We start from the raw sequence: 18,744 nt of genomic DNA on the forward strand, positions 1-18,744 counted from the left end.
ACATACAAAAATTTGCACACTATTTGCACATGATAAATTATCTGAGTTTTTAAGCCAGAATAGGCTAACCAAAACATACCCTAAAATATGTTATGAAAATATTTTGGTGATAGAAGTTGCACAAATCCTTCCATTGTTAAGAAACCAATCTGAGGGAAATAGCACTCTATTTTTTCCCACTCTTTCTGGATATGAACTAAGGTGAATCAATAACTATTGTGTAAGCCCAAAATATCAGAAGTGTGTGAATAAACATGAACTAGAGTGTGAATAGAGATTAGAGACACAACTAATAATATACAAATAAAATGATCAAAAGGTTAGTTTTCAGAAAGTTGAATGAGCACAATTCACTATAGACATTAAATGCACTAGCATTGAATATAATGAAATGACTGAGATGTCAAGTTAAGATTCATAACACAATTCATCTCTATGGTCTTCATTTTCTTCACAATCTTAAGCAGATAGATAGTACCACTCAATTTTGCATAGCTTCTGAGTTTCAACATCCCAGAATGAATCTCATTAGTAATATTATTCTCACTTACCAATAATATCTTACTATACCTCATGTTCACCATAACACTGAATTCTTTACTTTCTCTTGCTTCCATTTTAGCACCACTTATTTCCCAACCACCAATATTTGTAGCCCCATGCACCACACTCACTGAACCATTCCCATAAATGAAGTAACCAAAGTTTGGGTTCATGATTTTCATAGTTGCAACCATTGTAATATTAAAAGAAAGTGATGGTGAAGTGTTATAGCTAATGTGTAACACCCTTGCTGATCTTAATTCTAAGTTGGGATCTTTCACATGCAACACTATAGATGAAAAAACTACCCAAATGGCTAAAAAGGTGACAAAGCTAGCCAAAATGTAAACCAAACATTTGCTACTTCGTTTTTGTGATTCTTTGTGTATTTGGGAGTATGAATTGTATATGATTGCTTCTGTTGTTGAATATGTGTGTATAGGTGATGGTGTTGACAAGGACTTTGGCAATATTGGTGCCATTTTTTTGGAGGAATCAAAGGGCAACTATAAAACCAGGACTTGGAAGTTGGCAGAGTTATATGCCTTTATATTTTGGAAATGGGTGTGTTTAATTTTAATTTTGGTTAGAGAATAATGGGAGGCACATATACATATATTGCATTTTCATCCTTAGAACACTCACACTCTTGAAAAAATCTTGTGCTTATTCACAACGGTGAACAAAATAGACAATGTTCTTATAGTTGAGACAACATTAAAAAATGAAAAAAAAAATTGTTAAAAGAGAGAAAAAATCAATATTAATGTGAAATATAAATGTGTGGTCGATTTAATAACGAAAATAGAATTGCACTATTGAATTGATTTTGAGTTGAGTTGTTTAAGTTGTTGGAATGTGTAAACAAATATAAAATTATCAATAAGATCTATTTAAAAACGAAAAATTGGTTCCACCATTGTGATTTGAGATTAACAGGACCTGAGTGGTAAAGTCCAGAAAAGCATGTTTTTCATTGGGCATTCCAAAAGTCACTTTAGCATCCCTAGCCATGGCTTTCTCATTTCAATAAATATTTCTTTTATATCACAACAGAGGAAACTAATATACACTTAAACTATTTGGCATGAGAGTTTGATAATTTAAATATCAAGTAGAGCTTACTTTTCATTCAATGATAAAAGTCAATGCCCATAATGTATTTCACTCTATCGACACTAATTAGATGATAGTTATTTTGTCTCGACTGTTCTACGAGAGAACGTCCACGACTATGCCGACTTTTTCCTATTACCTTGTTATTTATCTATTTTCAACCATTCATAAACTTTAGGTGGACAACACTTGTGGCAGATTAGGGATGTGTTGAATATTTTAGTTGATGGTTTAAATGGTACACATGCACTCTAATAACTTCTTACATAAGTAATTAGGCATTCACAATATCTTTTCATTATCCCCTTTACAATCAATAGATTCGTTGTTAAGTAATAGAACATGAACAACCCAAATAAATTATAGTGACAAAGCCTTTATATATTTTGGTGACACATAAAGCAAAAGATCCACCTATATTTTTATGAGTCTTTTTTCTTGTGTATGAAAGTTCGAATATTTTGTCTAGTTGGATATGGCTCATGCTTTCGGTTACATGGTTAACCTCTATCTTAATGCCTATTTACTAATTATTATAAAGCAAAATTTTCTCAACATGGTTAGTTAGTATTGCCCTTAACCAATTATCATGGCAGTTTTAATTTAAGTAAAAAGTATGGTAACATTACAAAACGTAAAAATATTATGCTTTTTTTTATCAAATTAATAAGTCTGGGTCCTCTTCGGTATTTGAAAAGAGAGTACATCAAAAACCAGAAGAAGAATCAAAATGCTATAACAATATTAGTTCCTCATATATATTTAATTGTTATCCTTAAATGTAAACACAAGAATAACAATTTGTCTAAAAAATAATCATATGAAATTCTTTTCCAAATTAATATGGATTTAATATATATAATTTAAATTAGTTCTAAAAACAAGAGGAGGCATGTCGATCATATAAGCCCAAAACGATGTTAGTATATAAAATGGGCCCAATAAAATGAAACATGAACTAGGATTCCCTTTTTCTTGCCTTATATCTTGTCGACCTAAAATAGACCAAGCATTCCATGCTAAGGCCTCTATGTATATATTGATAGTATTGAGTGTAAAATCTATATACTGATAGCATAAAAATTTATGTAAATGGACCTCATCATATATTATTCATTTAGATTATTTTTTTTGAAAAGTCAACAATTATTAAGTATCAATGGTAGATGATGCAATGACAGTGTATAAAACTCATTGCATACATTTTTTTCTCTTTCTAATTTTACTACTATATTGTTATTGTTGAACTATGTAAGTACACACTTCCATAGTATAATATAGGTTGTGGAAATACAACTTTCATAACAAGAGGAGTAAAGTTAACAAAAAAGGGGAATGGGAGCATCCATCATTTTGATGTGATTTATTTTTTGAGCTTATGTTATATAGTGTAGTATGTAGTACGAAGGATATTCATACAAATTCAACATTGGTGTTCGTAATTTTGGTGAAGCCAACATAGGAAATTCTAGGCCCAAAGAAAGTTCAAGTCAAGGTGAAGATTTATTAATGAGAGGGTTCCTTTCACTTTCTAATTTAAAATGTCAAAATTACCTATCATTTATTTAAAAGGTTGTAAAACAAAAGAACTCTTCTTGGAAAATTAATGGGTGGTTAGCAATAAAAAGTTACACCATATAAATTCAAAACTTTTCTCATTTGCAACATCACCACTTGTAGTATCCCATTTAGAAATATCCATCATAAAGTTCAGTTTAATATTATTATTTTTTATTGTCAGAGTTGAATATAGATATTAGTTTTTTGGTATTATCAATAGTATCTCATTAATTAAGGAATTAATCTCATTTGGAGTTTATGATCCCTCTCAACAAGTCTTGCTTACAAAAATCGAACACTTAACCTTCTAGTCATCCTAAGAATATAGTGAGCAATTTGGATTTTAAGATTTGGGTTAGAGTAAGTGTTGGTACATTTTTCATTGTCATTGTATGTAGATCCAGTTGTAAACTATAAGTCTAGGCATGTTCATTATTATTCTTCCTGTTCAATCACGCTTCTCTTAGAACACACGTGGTTGACCCTTGCCACGTACGTACTATAAGATATTTAGTAGAATCTTTTCCAAAAATAGCAATTACTGATATCTTAGCATGACCCACTTACACCTATATTATTACTATCCTTGCATGTAGAAAGATTGCCGCGTGTCCCTACACGGTAAATCATAATTTCATAGCTTTCCAAAACAAAAAATGCATCATTTTTAATTGTTATTGGGAGGAGCAGCCACAAATTTTGAAACTGATTAGTTGTAATATAAAAAAATATAAGTTATTCTAACCCTTTGATCATGTGGAATGTTTTTTGTCCACAATTCAGTCTAATCTTACCAGCTAGCGATTACTGTTCTCGGTCATTTTTATATAGATGCAAAGTGCTCATTTTAAAAGCGAAAAGAACCAATTTTTATGCTTGTTTGTTCCTAATGCGAGTTTCACTGAATTATATGATTCAGAACACATGGGTGCTGATTTGTTGAATATATGCATGTCTTTGGTTGATACATATTTGATCACATTCGATGTGATATAAGTTGTGTCAGGATTATGTGCTATATTCTCCACCTTCTTTTATCATTAATCATTGAATACTTAAATTAATTACACAATCAGAGTTCTTAACAAAAATTATAATAGGGGTATATCAAGAATGTTATATGCAAACAATCTAACACTACCCTTCTTTTATCAAAACCTATTCTATATATACAACATAAACTCAACCATAAAAAGTGATATAATATAAGGTCTTGTTACATTCAGCTAAATTCATTTGGTAAAATTGGAGTTACATATACATATTTCAATTCTTTACAGTGAAGAAAGGGCCACTAGGTTAGGAATAAAAGTGGCAAGTGGGAGTAAGCATTAGAAAAATATGGTTAATGCATACGAACCCAAATGCTGCACGGGTCGGTTGGAAAGCTACATCTTAGTTTCTTAAATTAATTATGGCCACAAAAATAGAAAGCGTGTTTGAAGAATAAATGGGGGCAGGTCAACACTGCACATGTTGATGATGCAGACATAGTACACTACATTTCCGAGAAGGATCACATATTCTCAACTGTGTCTCATTCTTTATCTTAAGTCTATCACATTTTGTCACGTGAGTAAAAGAAATTTTTAAAAATAAAAAAAATAAAAAGTTGCATTTTAATTATTTTGGGACATGAAATGGGAAAACATTTAGGACATTGTGATCTCAATCCTTAGATTTCACCTTTAAATCAAATCTTACCTATAACCAAAACTTTCTTATTATTACTAATAACAACAAGAAATATAGTAATATTCATGTTGGCCAATATTAATAACAAGAAGTACCTTTGTACGAAAAAACTAATTAGTTCAAAGCAATATTTATATGTATAATTAGAAGTGTGTTTAGATATTGTTATACATATTCTCAAGGAACCTTGACATATGTTTCATTCTATTGTTGTTATTCTCATTTTCAATATAATTTTAATAATTTATATAGCTAAATTTCTCCCAACACTTGTCCTAGTTGAAAGCAATAATCTCATATGATGCTTTGAATGTATATTTGCAGCATATATATCACATCATTCACATGCAACTTTGACAAGTGGTCCTAGTGAGTCCTACACCTCATGCTGGAAGCTAAGGCCTTTTCTACGTTATCATCATCCCTTTTGTTTATATGTGCAATATACAAATTAGTTTAGAAAGATTGTGTTCCAAAAACAGCAATTTTTTAAATTGGAGTACTTTTGTGTTATAATTTCTGTTTCTTTCTCAATAATCACCCACTTGAACCTAAATCCTTTATACTCAAAGATTTTTTATCCTTATACTAACTTGATAAAATTTTGTCAAATATCTAAATGTGTTAATATAACAATTGAAAAATTAAATGAGATATGTTATTTATTATTATGCGATAAAAATCATATTGATTTGATATAGATGTGTATAAATTTTAGGTGTAGAGTATTTGATTTATGGAATGTAATAATTAAGATATTTTTTATAGAAATAGGCAACGTGTCATCTTTCTTCAGCACCACCCGTCAAATCAAATACTCTACTCTATGACTCTATCGAATTATATCTTCTATATAATCCTTCTCGTCTAGCAAAAAGCCAAGAACTAAAATAATATAAATATATTAAATACACTTAGCGTAAAATTAATTAATGTTCACCCAAATCTTCTCCCTGATACCCCGATCTTCCTCTGGAAATGGGAAGTATTCACAAGTAAAGTAAATATTACTACTTTAACAACTCAAACTCTATATCAACTTCTAAAATTTTCATGTTGAAAAATGAAGAAGAGATAATAAGTATGCTCTTCTCATTATTATTTTAAAAAATGTTAAAAATATTGGTTAAGAGATCAAACATAAAAATTGTATTTGAAATTTTTTTTACAACATATTCAAGATTTAAAAAGTTGTGTTTTCATACAAACTTTATATTACTTGATTCCTTAAATACTCTCATTAATATTAAATTAAATGCATATCATATTAGAATATAAACAAGTTAATTTTTTAGGATGAATTAGGCTAACAAAAAACGTATTATTTATCTAAGTAGTTGAATAAACTGTAGGGATCGAATGACATTAATATTCTATCGTTGATAAAACACTGATGTCTTAGTTTTTTTTATCATTTCTCATATAACTTTTTTTATTTCTCTTTTCTTTTAGAAATTAGATTACCTTCCATTAGATAAAATATTTGAGCTTCTAGTGGTCTACTCTTTGGCAAAGTACTTTCCTTTTTTCTTTGTGAAAAATCTTACATCTTCCTACAAACAAGCTTAAAATCCTCCTACCCAAAAAAATATAAATAAAATATAACAAATATAGCATCCACCACTTTCTCCACTCATATGGAGTTAATATATACCACTTCCTTCCAATCAGAATATTAATTTAACTCTTACTGTTGAAATGTTAAGACATTATGCATAAAGGTGTTATTTCTCACCACTCATCAATATACTATTGTGTAGATGCATGTCAATGTCAAAAGGCCATATTGAATGTCCACCGAGTAGGTAGCAACAGAAATATAAACCAATTCAAACATTTTCTTTATTTATTTTCACCCTTCTACCTTACTTATTATAATCACGAGATTACTTATCTCAAGAAATTTTATCTAGTTTTATCCGATCAAATTATAACATATAACATAGTTTTATTATTTTATTTAATTGAATAACACATTAGAATTGATGATGAGGAAAGACCACTATTTTACAAATATAAATGGGAATCCATTATCCCATTTTTATCTCTCATCATATTTGGAGTCAATTGAAAATTGACACCCATTTATAAAAAAAAAAACAATATTTTTATATTATCTATATGCAATATGATTAATTTAGAATATGAAAACATGAAATTTTGGGTATAGAGTATTCCAGTTCCAACAAATGTATAAATAAGTCCTATCCCTCCCTTATAAACTGAGAATCCAACAACGCAACAACAAAGTAAGATAGTGTACGTTGTCTTGTGTTTATAATAAGATTAACTAGAGAGAGAGAGAGATGAAGATGTTTTCAAGGTTGAAAACTCTATCAAGAGCAGTGCACGAAGAACGTGAACATGAAGTAGAAGAAAAACTAAGCAAGTATCCAAGAATAAGGAGCGAAGGGAACTCATCGAGCATATCTCTAACAGTTTGGAAAAAATCGCTTTTGATGAGTTGTAAGGGATTCACTGTAATCGATTCTTATGGAAATCTGGTGTATAGAGTAGATAATTATATTGGTGCTGATAAGGACCAACTTACTCTTATGGATGCTTCTGGAAATTCTCTCATCACTATCCATCGCCGCAGGGTATAATCTTCACTCATTCTTTTCTTTTTTATATATTTATGTAGCTATCTAAAATATGAGTAACACCAAAATTGTTCAATTTCTGAACCTTTATTTCGCTTACACGTTCTTCTCATTGCTCTCCCTTCCTGTATGGGTTTTTTCGGGATAAGAATCTTCTAAGTTTAGTGTATAATCTATGTGAATTTAGAATAAATTCTGTTGTGGATTAATTAAGTTACTACAATGATCTTAATCAGAGATGTTCAACCCTTGTTTAGGTACACACTAGGCGTCTTTTCTAATCGATGATTCGAATCTAATTATTTCAAGATGTAGAAATTATCGAAATTACCTTCTTTTTTTGGGGTGCTTGATCCAAGTGGCATAGGAGTTTGTATACAGTTAAGTAAGGTTTTGAATTCAAATCTTTTAAAGGACTCAAATTAATTGGATCTCAATTGATTTTTGCATACATGACTCTTCATGAAAAACTATTATATTTTTTTTTGTTACTACTAAGGGTATTCTCACCTTATAGTAAAGAATTAATCTATATCAGGATATGTGGTTGACCCTCCCGACAAGTATAGCTCACGGGAATTGAACTTTGACCTTTTGGTCATCCTGGGAATTTAGATAGAGTCTTACACCAATATATTATCACCTTATTAATGGAAAAAAATGAACATTATACAATAAAGCATAAAGTCCCCTTGAAAAAAAGGTCATGTGAATATTTTTTGTTCCCTAAAACAATTGAAGTAATAATTTAGTGTCAAGATTCTAATTGTGTGGTACTTTGGTCCATAATGTATTTTGTAATGACTAATCACATGTTAACAATATTAACTAAAACGTAACAGAGGGAAAGTGTCTCATTGTTTTTTAAAACTATATGTGTATGTATGAAAGTATGAAAAAGATATGCAAAAATATAGTAATATTAATAGTTTGTGGTTGGCACATATGCAGAAACTTGGATTAGTAGATAACTGGTTTGTATATGAAGGGGAAGTGGGAAAGCAGCGTAGAAAGAAAAGGAGTAACTCATGTAAATCATCAGAAATTGAGAGTCCAATTTGCTGTGTGAAGAAGCATATGAACATTCTACCAGGCAATCCTAACAACATTCAAGCCTACGTGTACCGTTCAGATAAACAATGTGTTGCATTTACAATAGAGGGTTCCTATGCACATAGGACATGTAAGGTGTTGGATAAGTACAAAAGGGTTGTGGCTGAAATTAAGAAGAAAGAAGCCAATACTAAACATGTCTCATTTGGGATGGATATTTTTCAGTTAGTTGTGCAACCTGGCTTTGATCCTGCTTTTGCAATGGCACTCGTTTTACTTCTAGATCAAATGTTTTCATAACATTTTTTGTTACCCATATACTCTGTTTTTTTTGGAACAATTTTGAGGTGATAACATAAATCATAGGAGGGGTGGTTTTTTCAACTTGAATGGTAAGAGGGAAAAAGGTGATAAGTATGCATGTAAAAGTATACAATGTAGATGTTGAAATAAGCTGTATATAAACTTCTTTATCTATGGTCAACACTCAACATATTGGGTATCATGGGATGAAGTAATATATTATATAATAATATACACATTGGTGATTAAACGGAAATTCATTTTTAGGATCAAGATTCATTCCATCTATTGAGTCAAGTTTAATAAATCTCCCCAAGAAGGAGATAATCTTCAATTCTTCATCCATTTACTCTACTGACTTGTTCTTCAATAAAACCAACTTTAATCTCCTAAATTATATGTTTGGAATTGATAACACTGATAGCAATTCAATTCGTTTCTTCAAATTCATTTAGAATGAAATTCATCAATGCCCCTATGCTTCAATCAGCTGAGTAACCAAACACTCAAAATTATTTAACTCAGCTCAGTACTGCTATGCTAATGCAGGCATGAGTCAGTAAAAAATGTAAGTAAAATTATTTGTATTACAATATTTGAATAGTAGTTGCCCTCGAACATGAACTGTTGCAACAATATCATTGTAGCCTCAGTGGGGTATATACAGACTACAGTATACAAAGCACTCTTTGACCAATAACCTAGCAGCTAGAAATAAGATGTTCCTATGGTAAATAAATGATCTAGGTAATTTGCTTCAAAAATTTGCATGTCACATCTAGGTAAATCTAGTTCAATAAAGTCATCTCAGGATTGTAAATGTAGGCAACCTACTAAATCAATAAAATATAGACATCACTACAATCAAAGGAGTCTTAATTAACTTGCTAAAACTACACCATGATAATTTAATTTTCCATATTAATAATAATATATAACTGAATTTCAAACATGTATGTATTTCTCCATATATTGCTACTAGATATTAACATGTGGTTATCAAATTTTCCAAGCAAGTGACACCAAAAAAAAAGAGAGATTCTTTTACAACAAACTTAAGTTACACTAGACTCAATCTTATCAATTTATTTAGGTGAATCCAACTGTACTTCTATGATTCATTGGATTTAAAGAAATAAATAATGAGATTAGTCGTAACTAATTAACTTAGTGGGTGTAGAGAAATTATCTTTCATGTTTTATTCTTGAGAATAAAGTATATCCTCGTATGAAGAGATAAATCATTTCATCATGCCAATAAAAATATGCAATGTGTAATGTTTAGTTTAGTTTTAGAAATATTTTTATAGAAAATGATTAAATATGACACATGTCAAAATTTTAGAGGTTGAAGGAAATAACTTATCTCTTATACGAGGAAATACTTTATTCTCTTTATTTTACTAGTGTGTTGATCGACACTACGTGACAATCGACCTACATTCTTATTTTTATTGATATTTATTATTTTTTGTTCTATTCTTTAAAGAAAAATAATTTAATATAATAAATGTTGCATAGAAATTCAACAGAGACCAAAGATGTAAGAAGATTAATCAAATATAGAATTGAAGAAGAAAAGATAAAAATAAAAAAATGTATGAAAAAATAATAACATATTGTGAAAAAAGAATAAAAGTAATATTTAAAAATTTATAATGATTATTAACGGATAAGTTATAAAAGGATAATTTTAGAATCATAATAATTATTTTTAATTTTGACTTTACATATTCTATAAAAATACCATATAATTTATTTAGATGTTATCCAGTGTAAATATTAATACATTTTTCCCACGTGCGAAGTTAAATCCATGTCTAATTTGGGCGCAAGTGTGCAATATCCACACACAGTGCAATCGGGTGAAGTTGGTTATCGCAGAATGAGTGTCCCGTCGGCGCATGTGGTTTCCGCGTTCGACGGCGCCGGTAACCCTGTCTCTCCGTCTCTGGTCAATACTTATAGAATCAACGCCGTCGCAGAGCGTTTGGCTTCGCATATTCAACAACGTGGCAACCGATGCGAGCCTTATGAAATTTATCACCTCTGTCTCTCCCTCTCTCGGTATTTTTCACTTCTTCTATTACTTATTTCGTCATTTTCTATTGTTTTTTATTGATTTGTAACTGCTATGCTATGGAACTAGGTTGTGTTAGAGTTTTCATGTTGTTAGATCTTATAGTGAAATTCGAGTATTGCATTTAGAATACACATTAATTTACTGAATTAACTGCTAAGCTATCTGAAGGTCTTGCCAAACACTAGTAGTTCGGCATTTTAGCGACTCGGTATTCGAGTTTGGACGGAGTCCTTGCTTGTTGATGATGATATTACAAATGTGGTATGTTGTTTGTGCTTTTAGCTATATTTACTTTGACATGCAGAGGTATTGATTATGCACTTGCCAATGGTGAAATTCCTGACAGAGCTCAAGAACTTCCTGCATTGATGCAACAGGTGATTTACGATGTATTGTATGATGCCTCTTTTTATCTTTCCTTTTTCTTCTTCTTTGTAGGGATGTCAAGATCAGAAACAAATTCTGTCGTTTAGTTAATATTTATGGTCGTAGGTTTGAGGCCTCTATTTTTCCTTTTCCATGCAGATTTGTCAACGAAAGAATGATGAACAGGTACATGCAGCTGCAATGGTTTTGATGATCTCTGTAAAGGTAAGTTCACTTTTTTGTGTCGTTGCTAATTAGTATTAGTAGCTTGTTTAATTTCTGTTCGTTATGAATTGTCTTATGAAAATCCCTCTTGTATTTTGGGAAGAACAAATAATCAGTCTTGAACATTGTGGCAAATACTTGGTTTTGACCTTGTATAACTCACCCATGATGTTCTTGCATTGGGGCAAGAATGATTATAAACTATTATTTGTTTAAGATATTGAATTTGTGTAGTTTATGTAGATATCTGAATCTGATTGTTTTTCACTTCTTGAATTTGTGTCATATCACACATTAATTCTTTATCCCATATCACTATGGATGGCCAAATAGGCACAACTTTGGAGTTATACTACCTTTTATGTGTTTACTTATAAGTTGTTACATGTTTTGCAAAAATGTTCAGAAACTATGCACCCATAGCATTTTGAAGTTGAATTTACTACTAACACTGTTTATCACTGTAGAATGCCTGTGAAATTGGATGGTTCGGGTCAAAAGAGGCACAAGAACTTCTTAAGTGTGCTGATGAGGTTTGCTTATATGTTAGCTTTTTTGTGCTATGTGATGTGTTGTCTCTGTATGCTAATGAGAATCATCTATCTTAGTATAGATGGGAAAGATCTACTGCAGTTTGGGGAATGTAAATACTGGAGTTACTTCTTGCCATTCCGCATTACAGACAATAATGGAGAGGTATGAACCCTTGGGCCTTACTCTATCTTGCATATTTTCTGTTATTTTTTAAATAAACTACAATATTTTTCTGTATATATTTCCATGAAACTTGCAACTCTTACCGAAGACAGGCATAAAACACTATTACATACCTCAGGGCCTATGAAAAAGGATGCATTTGAATTTAGATGATCTCACACTTTATCTGATATTCAGTAGTAATAAGATCCCTATATGTGGGTTCCCAAGCAGGTTCTATCCAAGAATGAAATTGGGCCGAATACTTGCCTCAATGGAAGCTAAGGTGGTTCCTTATGCCCTGTCAAATGTGGTATTAATTTCTTGTTATGGACATATTTGATATATTTTACCTGCGATGCAGCCTGGATATGGAGCTTGTCCTGTTGACTTTCATATTACAAAGAATACGGTCCGGAAAGAGAAAATTGTAAGAATCTATTGAAATTTGATTTAATTTTGTAAACATAGCACATGCGGCGAAGTCCTAAAACTTATTCACCAGAAAAAAATTATGTATATTAACATAAGTGTGCCTTTATTCCAAGTATCCCAACTTTACAAAACATGCAAATCAAAACTTGTGAATCCGACTACTTTGGAGAGGGAGCGTATTCCGTGATACTTTCATACAAAATTTTATCATAGCATCATCCTTTGTGAATTGTCCTAAATACCTAATGATTTATTGGTGGGAGATATGGTCCTGGTGCATATCATACTTGAACTAAGTTCTGCTTGGTGATTTATGCTTCATGCAGTGGCAGATCTTGAGTAAATTTTTAGGGGAGTCACAGTAGCTAAAATTATTTTTTTTCAAATTCATGATTAGTCATACATAATTTTATCAAATTTCGAAATAATATATTAGTGCAAACTACAAAAAAAACAAGGCCTGTTTTGATGGAATTGCTCAGTTATTTAAATATTTGTAAATCAACTGGGCCTGATAATAATGTTCCACAAAACAAAATATCTATTACTTTGTGGACTTTGCATGTAATATATGTTGTACAAACTATTTTGAGGGTGTCATACATGACATTTTTATGTTGAAATTTGGAAAAAATAATTTAGGGGGGGTGGGGGGAATTGCTCCCTCCTGCTCCTGTTAAGGTCCGCCACTGATTGCATGCCTCACTTTACAGTTCCTGTATGTGTGTATTTTTGTACCTTTTCCGTTTCTTCAGATATATATTGGTTTGCCTCCTTTCTTTTTCCTATCCTTTTTGATTTGATTGCATGATCCACAACCACTATAATTCAAATATCTTGGTTTGCTTCATTAGTTTAACTAATATTGAGCATATTTTAGTTTATTTTCTACCATTTCATATTTGAATACACCTCTTAATAACCTTTTCTTTCTTTTCCTTTTGCTTTTGTACATCTAACTATTATCACATACTTGAACTTTCAGTGGTTACTGGTTGCACAAACTGATAACATCGAGACATCTGCATGCCTCATAAGTCCTCAGCAAGTGAAGTATGATTGCTTTTATCCTTTTTACTTCAATTGTATGGAGGGATTCTATGTTGGTACTGATTGACTTTTTCTGCATCTGCCATAGTTTTCTCCTCAATGGAAAAGGGGTAGACAGAAGGACTACTGTTCTAATGGTCTGTTTGTATGTTTGTACATACATTCTAAAACATTTAATTTAGACTTTTTCAAGGGCATGACATCAATTTCCTAACTATGCCACTTCATTTCTCAGGATCCTGGACCACAAATGCCAACTAACGTCACTGGTATGCTTAAATTTGGGACCAATCTTCTTCAAGCTGTCGGCCAGTTCAATGGTGAGCAACTAAAATTTGTGTTTCCTTTCCTATCATCCTGGCCTTCAGTGTATCTATCTCACTGACACCATTATGATTGCGAAGGTAATTATGTCATACTTATTGCCTATATGAGTGTTACATCCTCGGTTGAGCACCCAGTTCTTCAACATTATGTTCAGCCTGCTGTTACCTCAGTTGATTCAGGTATAATTTGGATATTTAAGTGATCTGTTCTAAAAAACCAGATTCTGTTCTTATAGTTTAGTTTACCTTTATTATTCATTGTTGTATTCTGCCATTTCGAATGTTAAATGCTTGACCAAGATTCTTTCTTTTAAAATATATATTAGATTCAGACATTATTGAGGGGCATTCGCAAATTTCACTTAATTGTCCCATAAGGTATGCTCTGTTCTTTATTCATTACACTCACTAATTGCTTCTTCTTCATTGCTGCATTTGCTCTGTCTGTTACTACCTTTATCATCTTTAGTTGGTTGCTAGTTTTATCATCTTTAGATTGGGCATGATAGTATCATAGACAGTCACTATGACTGATAGATCTCGGCTGGAATGTTGGAAAATGGAACTTCTATCAATAAAATACAGTCACTGCTAATGTTTATGTATATTTAGATTGGGGAAACATTGGGCAGACTCATTTTATATATAATAAAATTGGTCTTTGAAAACACATTTGAATGCGGGAATTGATTATGCCCAAGGTTGGAAGCTGAATCACATGTCGCTCATATACATTTCTTGAAAAGATGGTTACCCTAAGTTAACTGTGCAATTTTTTTATAACCTTTAAAATATTTGTTGAACCACTATTAAAAAGAAAGGAATAAGAAACAAATAAACTATGAAAATTTAATTTTGCCTTGACATTATGGAAATTCCACTCTTGTATCCCTCGATGCAATGGGGAACTCAAACTAAGTCGTTCTTTAGAAAATAACTATTGGGTTGGTCAGTTTTAATCATGGACGGATTTTGAAAAGACATTTTATTTATAAACTAAACCTCTTTTTGCACAGGGTTTGACTCTTACGAATTCCGATACTTGATATTATAACCATACAAAATACAATTAACGTTGTACTTCATTGGTTTTTCACCCTTTTTCATGACAGTTATTTTCCTCTTTGAACTTTTTTTTTATGAAAGCTAACAATCCTGTGTATCATATTTGTAAAACAGTTTTACACGTATCAAGACTCCTGTTAAAGGACGTTCATGCAAACATTTCCAGGTAAATGATTCATGTACTGGTATGGAGAATGCTGGATTGTTTGCTGTTTGGTTATAGTGTGTTGCTTACCATAAGCAGTAAATGTAGCTTTAGGAGTCTGTTGTGTGCAATATTTGTTTCTTCCCCTCTTACATATTTCTGTTGTTTATTACTCTTTTCTGTAGTGCTTTGATTTTGACAACTTCATCAATATAAGTTCAAGGAAGCCATCCTGGCGCTGCCCTCATTGCAATCAGTCAGTCAACTATGCAGATATTCGTCTTGACCGAAACATGGTTGACGTAAGTGAATTTAGATATTAGTTTTTCATTTTATTTTTTCTTGGTCCTTTCTTATGTTATCATCAAATTAAAAGGAAAATGGAAAAGAAGGAATGGGAACACATAATAACTTTTATTTTTTAAAATAAAGGTCCTGAAAGATGTTGGAGACAGTGTTCACGAAGTGATTGTCCATGCTGATGGATCGTGGAAAGCAGTCTTGGAAAATGATCATAATAAGGATAAGATGCAGAATAAGGCCCACAATTGTGAAAAGGAACAAACTGAACCACAAGAATCAATGTGCTCCCCTAATATAGTTTCCAATGTTTTGGACCTCACCGAAGATGATGATCAGATGGAGATGATGATGAATACTGTTGGAACTGCCGACAGAAAACCTTTCCAGACATCTGTTCATGGTCAAGTTGTCACCCCAAATTCAACTTCCTTGGGTATGAACTCCACTGGTGTTAATCAAAATGTCTTTCCCCAAATAGAAGATGACTTTTGGTCTGGACTAGTCAGTGTCTCTGAGCATCCTACGCTACCTGATACTGTTTCTCCTGCACTTAATCTGGAAGGTGACGGTCATGACAATAACTTGGCTGTTAACTCTGTCATGCATAATCAACTTTCTTCACCAAATAATTTGCAGCTGCATTTGAATTATAATTCAGTTGCTAATGAGTATGGGAGGTCGATACCAAGCCATATCAGTAGGACTCCAATAGCAGTTCAGGCCCTCCCGGTCCAACAACCTCAGGCATTGAGACCACAGCAAAATTCAAGAACTTATTCCAATCCCTTGATATCAAGCAGTTCCACTGCTTCTCCTCATGTTCCCTTGTCCAGCCCACCTACTGCAGACAGTTTCAATGCCATACTGAGTGATACTGAAAGGCAGCAGCGCTTTTCTCGACCCCCTATGAATCCACCTCAGGTCTCTGGTGTCAATTCATCTGCATTGCAGCATCACTCAGCGACACAGGTTTGATTTAGTTGTTTTCTGTTAGTACTACTTTTATTGGTGTGCTGCTTCAGGGATATATAGTGAGCAAATTTCCCACTTGAAAGCTCTCTTGGACTTTGTTTGCTCGCTACCTCAAATGGCAATTTGCTATTCTATGTTATGCTGTTCCTGAGTTTTCTCCGTGCTCATGTTTTTTTGGTTTTTTTCAAGGAAAAAATGATAAATGAGTCATTCTCTTACATAAAACAAAATTCCCTAAACTTATATTTTGTTTAACAATTCGTTTTAGGATTTACCAGGTTAGTACTTTTTATCTAAAGTGTTGGTGGGAGGTCAGAACATTGATTTGGAAAAAGAATAAAATAGTGAACATGAGTTTATTTTTTCAAAGAAATAGTTAGATGTAAAGGCCAAATTGAAGATTTGAGTATGTCATCATGTCCTATTGGCGTGGCAGTCTTTAACAGTGTTTTCAGTACTAGTTATACTTTATAAACTGGTTTGCTATTCATTTTTATATTGTGATAGTCGATGTGTGCAATGTATTTCATCTATTAAATATTGGTCATGTTGTAAATGATTAGAAGAACTTAACGTTTATGCTTATTAGTTTGTGTTTATGGCTCTTCTACTGATTTTTTACTTTTCATGTTTCTCTTCTGGTCAAACTCAGAACCGAGTGCCACATTTTAATACGCCATCACCAACTCAATTGCAAAATCCATACAGAGCTGGGATGTTCGGTGAATTCGGAAATCAACACCTGCAGCAAGCACTTAATCCACAATCATTAAACCCAACACGACCATCAAATATGCAGCGGTTCCAAAGCCAGCAAGGTGTTTCGCGGCCTGGGATTGTTCAAGCATCTGGAGCTACGGCAAATAGCCATCAAGCTAGGGTTATAGCTGCTGCCCAGGCTGCCAGACAGTCTCCACCCATTTCGGTTCCAATTGACAGTTTCCGGGGGTTAACAGGTGATCAAAGAGGAAATGTTGGAGGACCGCCTCGATCAGTTTCTAGGACTGATGATTTAATCAATTTGCAGTCAGAGCAGAACTGGCGTCCTACTGCACCAATGCGTGGAAGTCTTGCTGGTAAGCAGATTTCTGATGATGTTAGGCAGCGAATAATTACACCAACACAACCGAGTCAAAGTTCTAGGCCACAAGGTCCCCAACCATTCCGGCAAACCCAACCAGTTCAAGGTTCAAGGCCACAAGGTACACAACCAATCCGGCAAACCCAACCAGTTCAAGGTTCAAGGCCACAAGGTCCACAACCAATTCGACCAACCCTACCAGTTCAAAGTTCAAGGCCACAAGGTATACAACCAGTCCGACCAACCCTACCAGTTCAAAGTTCAAGGCCACAAAGTACACAACCAGTCCGACCAACCCTACCAGCTCAAAGTTCAAGGCCACAAGGTCCACAACCAGTCCGACCGACTGAAGTGTCGCCCCAATTGGATGTGCTTGTTGCGAACAACAGAAATGCTAATAATCAATCTTCAAACAAGTAATATGTAATGAGCGCTGTAGTAGCACATGCTTGAAATTTTCAGAGCACTGCATGGATATGTTTTCAGAACTAAGGCCCTAAATGCAGTCATCTAGGATTGGTAGCACATGTTAATTTATTTCCACAGCTATTATACAGGAATATTTTAGGAGTAATGGAAGTGGGTTTGTCTACTAATCTCTTTCAAATTGTACTGTATGACATATTTCACCAGTGAGTGAACTCATGACTAGAACTAAATAGGTAGTAGGCTAAATGGGTTGGGCCCGTGCGAGCTAAGAGTTAAATGGGATGGTATTCACAAGTTAGCTAACATTTACTATTTGAGGGTGAAAATCTCATTCCATTTAGGAGACTTTGGAAAGGTTTTCTTCCAAGGCTAATGAACTATAATCCATATCATAAAGTCATCAAAATGAAAGTTTTATATGATGAAATAGAATTCATCTCATAAAAGTCATCAAATGAACAACTACAATCAATAAAAGTAGATTTATTTTTCTTAACAGATTTTCATTCTCTTATAACACGACAACCAAAATTGAATTGCAACAGCTTTTATTTACTTTTTGTTATCGTTTGGCAAATCAGCCCACCAAACCATGTACAGGTTTGTTTGCAGGTTGATCTTTTAGGGATAGTGAAGGAAATACCAAAATCTGAGTTATAAAATACTCATTTATATGAAGTCTTTTATTTCATTCT

General features: G+C 32.7%; 3 protein-coding genes and 1 long non-coding RNA gene across 6 annotated transcripts; 2 read left to right on the forward strand and 2 right to left on the reverse strand.

The window, feature by feature from the left end:
- LOC109330996 (late embryogenesis abundant protein At1g64065) lies at positions 92 to 1,110 on the reverse strand. Its single transcript, XM_019565273.1, has one exon. The coding sequence runs from the start codon at positions 1,023 to 1,025 to the stop codon at positions 372 to 374; it is 654 nt and encodes a 217-aa protein (XP_019420818.1). The 5' UTR covers positions 1,026 to 1,110; the 3' UTR covers positions 92 to 371.
- LOC109331464 (protein LURP-one-related 17-like) lies at positions 7,130 to 9,054 on the forward strand. The gene is made up of 2 exons (XM_019565988.1): positions 7,130 to 7,514; positions 8,469 to 9,054. Exons 1-2 carry the CDS (start codon positions 7,221 to 7,223, stop codon positions 8,868 to 8,870), a joined length of 696 nt encoding a protein of 231 aa, XP_019421533.1. The 5' UTR covers positions 7,130 to 7,220; the 3' UTR covers positions 8,871 to 9,054.
- Positions 10,678 to 18,144, forward strand: LOC109331463 (E4 SUMO-protein ligase PIAL2). Of its 3 annotated transcripts, none has more exons than XM_019565985.1 (16): positions 10,678 to 10,940; positions 11,261 to 11,333; positions 11,482 to 11,547; positions 12,015 to 12,080; positions 12,161 to 12,243; positions 12,478 to 12,529; positions 12,608 to 12,673; positions 13,664 to 13,731; positions 13,817 to 13,865; positions 13,964 to 14,048; positions 14,133 to 14,234; positions 14,381 to 14,432; positions 15,234 to 15,285; positions 15,450 to 15,566; positions 15,697 to 16,536; positions 17,192 to 18,144. In XM_019565985.1, exons 1-16 carry the CDS (start codon positions 10,690 to 10,692, stop codon positions 18,038 to 18,040), a joined length of 2,871 nt encoding a protein of 956 aa, XP_019421530.1. In that variant the 5' UTR covers positions 10,678 to 10,689; the 3' UTR covers positions 18,041 to 18,144. The 3 variants fall into 3 exon arrangements, with proteins under 3 accessions (XP_019421530.1, XP_019421531.1, XP_019421532.1); XM_019565986.1 differs by having other exon boundaries at positions 14,387 to 14,432; XM_019565987.1 differs by lacking the exons at positions 10,678 to 10,940; positions 11,261 to 11,333; positions 11,482 to 11,547 and having other exon boundaries at positions 12,156 to 12,243.
- On the reverse strand, positions 16,464 to 17,185 carry LOC109331465. The gene is made up of 2 exons (XR_002105791.1): positions 16,634 to 17,185; positions 16,464 to 16,566 (listed from the first exon to the last, which is right to left on the reverse strand). It is a non-coding gene; the product is annotated as an uncharacterized LOC109331465 (long non-coding RNA).

The sequence above is a fragment of the Lupinus angustifolius genome, chromosome LG17, assembly GCF_001865875.1.
Source record: "Lupinus angustifolius cultivar Tanjil chromosome LG17, LupAngTanjil_v1.0, whole genome shotgun sequence".
Taxonomy (NCBI): domain Eukaryota; kingdom Viridiplantae; phylum Streptophyta; class Magnoliopsida; order Fabales; family Fabaceae; genus Lupinus; species Lupinus angustifolius.

Excerpts from the sequence above, each read along its gene's own strand:
- LOC109330996 (XM_019565273.1), bottom strand. The coding sequence starts at position 1,025 with ATGGCACCAATATTGCCAAAGTCCTTGTCAACACCATCACCTATACAC.
- LOC109331463 (XM_019565985.1), top strand. The coding sequence starts at position 10,690 with ATGTCTAATTTGGGCGCAAGTGTGCAATATCCACACACAGTGCAATCG. Across the intron at positions 12,244-12,477 it reads TTACAGACAATAATGGAGAG|GTTCTATCCAAGAATGAAAT; the intron begins GTATGAACCCTT and ends GTTCCCAAGCAG. Across the intron at positions 14,235-14,380 it reads TGTTACCTCAGTTGATTCAG|ATTCAGACATTATTGAGGGG; the intron begins GTATAATTTGGA and ends AATATATATTAG.
- LOC109331464 (XM_019565988.1), top strand. The coding sequence starts at position 7,221 with ATGAAGATGTTTTCAAGGTTGAAAACTCTATCAAGAGCAGTGCACGAA. Across the intron at positions 7,515-8,468 it reads TCACTATCCATCGCCGCAGG|AAACTTGGATTAGTAGATAA; the intron begins GTATAATCTTCA and ends GCACATATGCAG.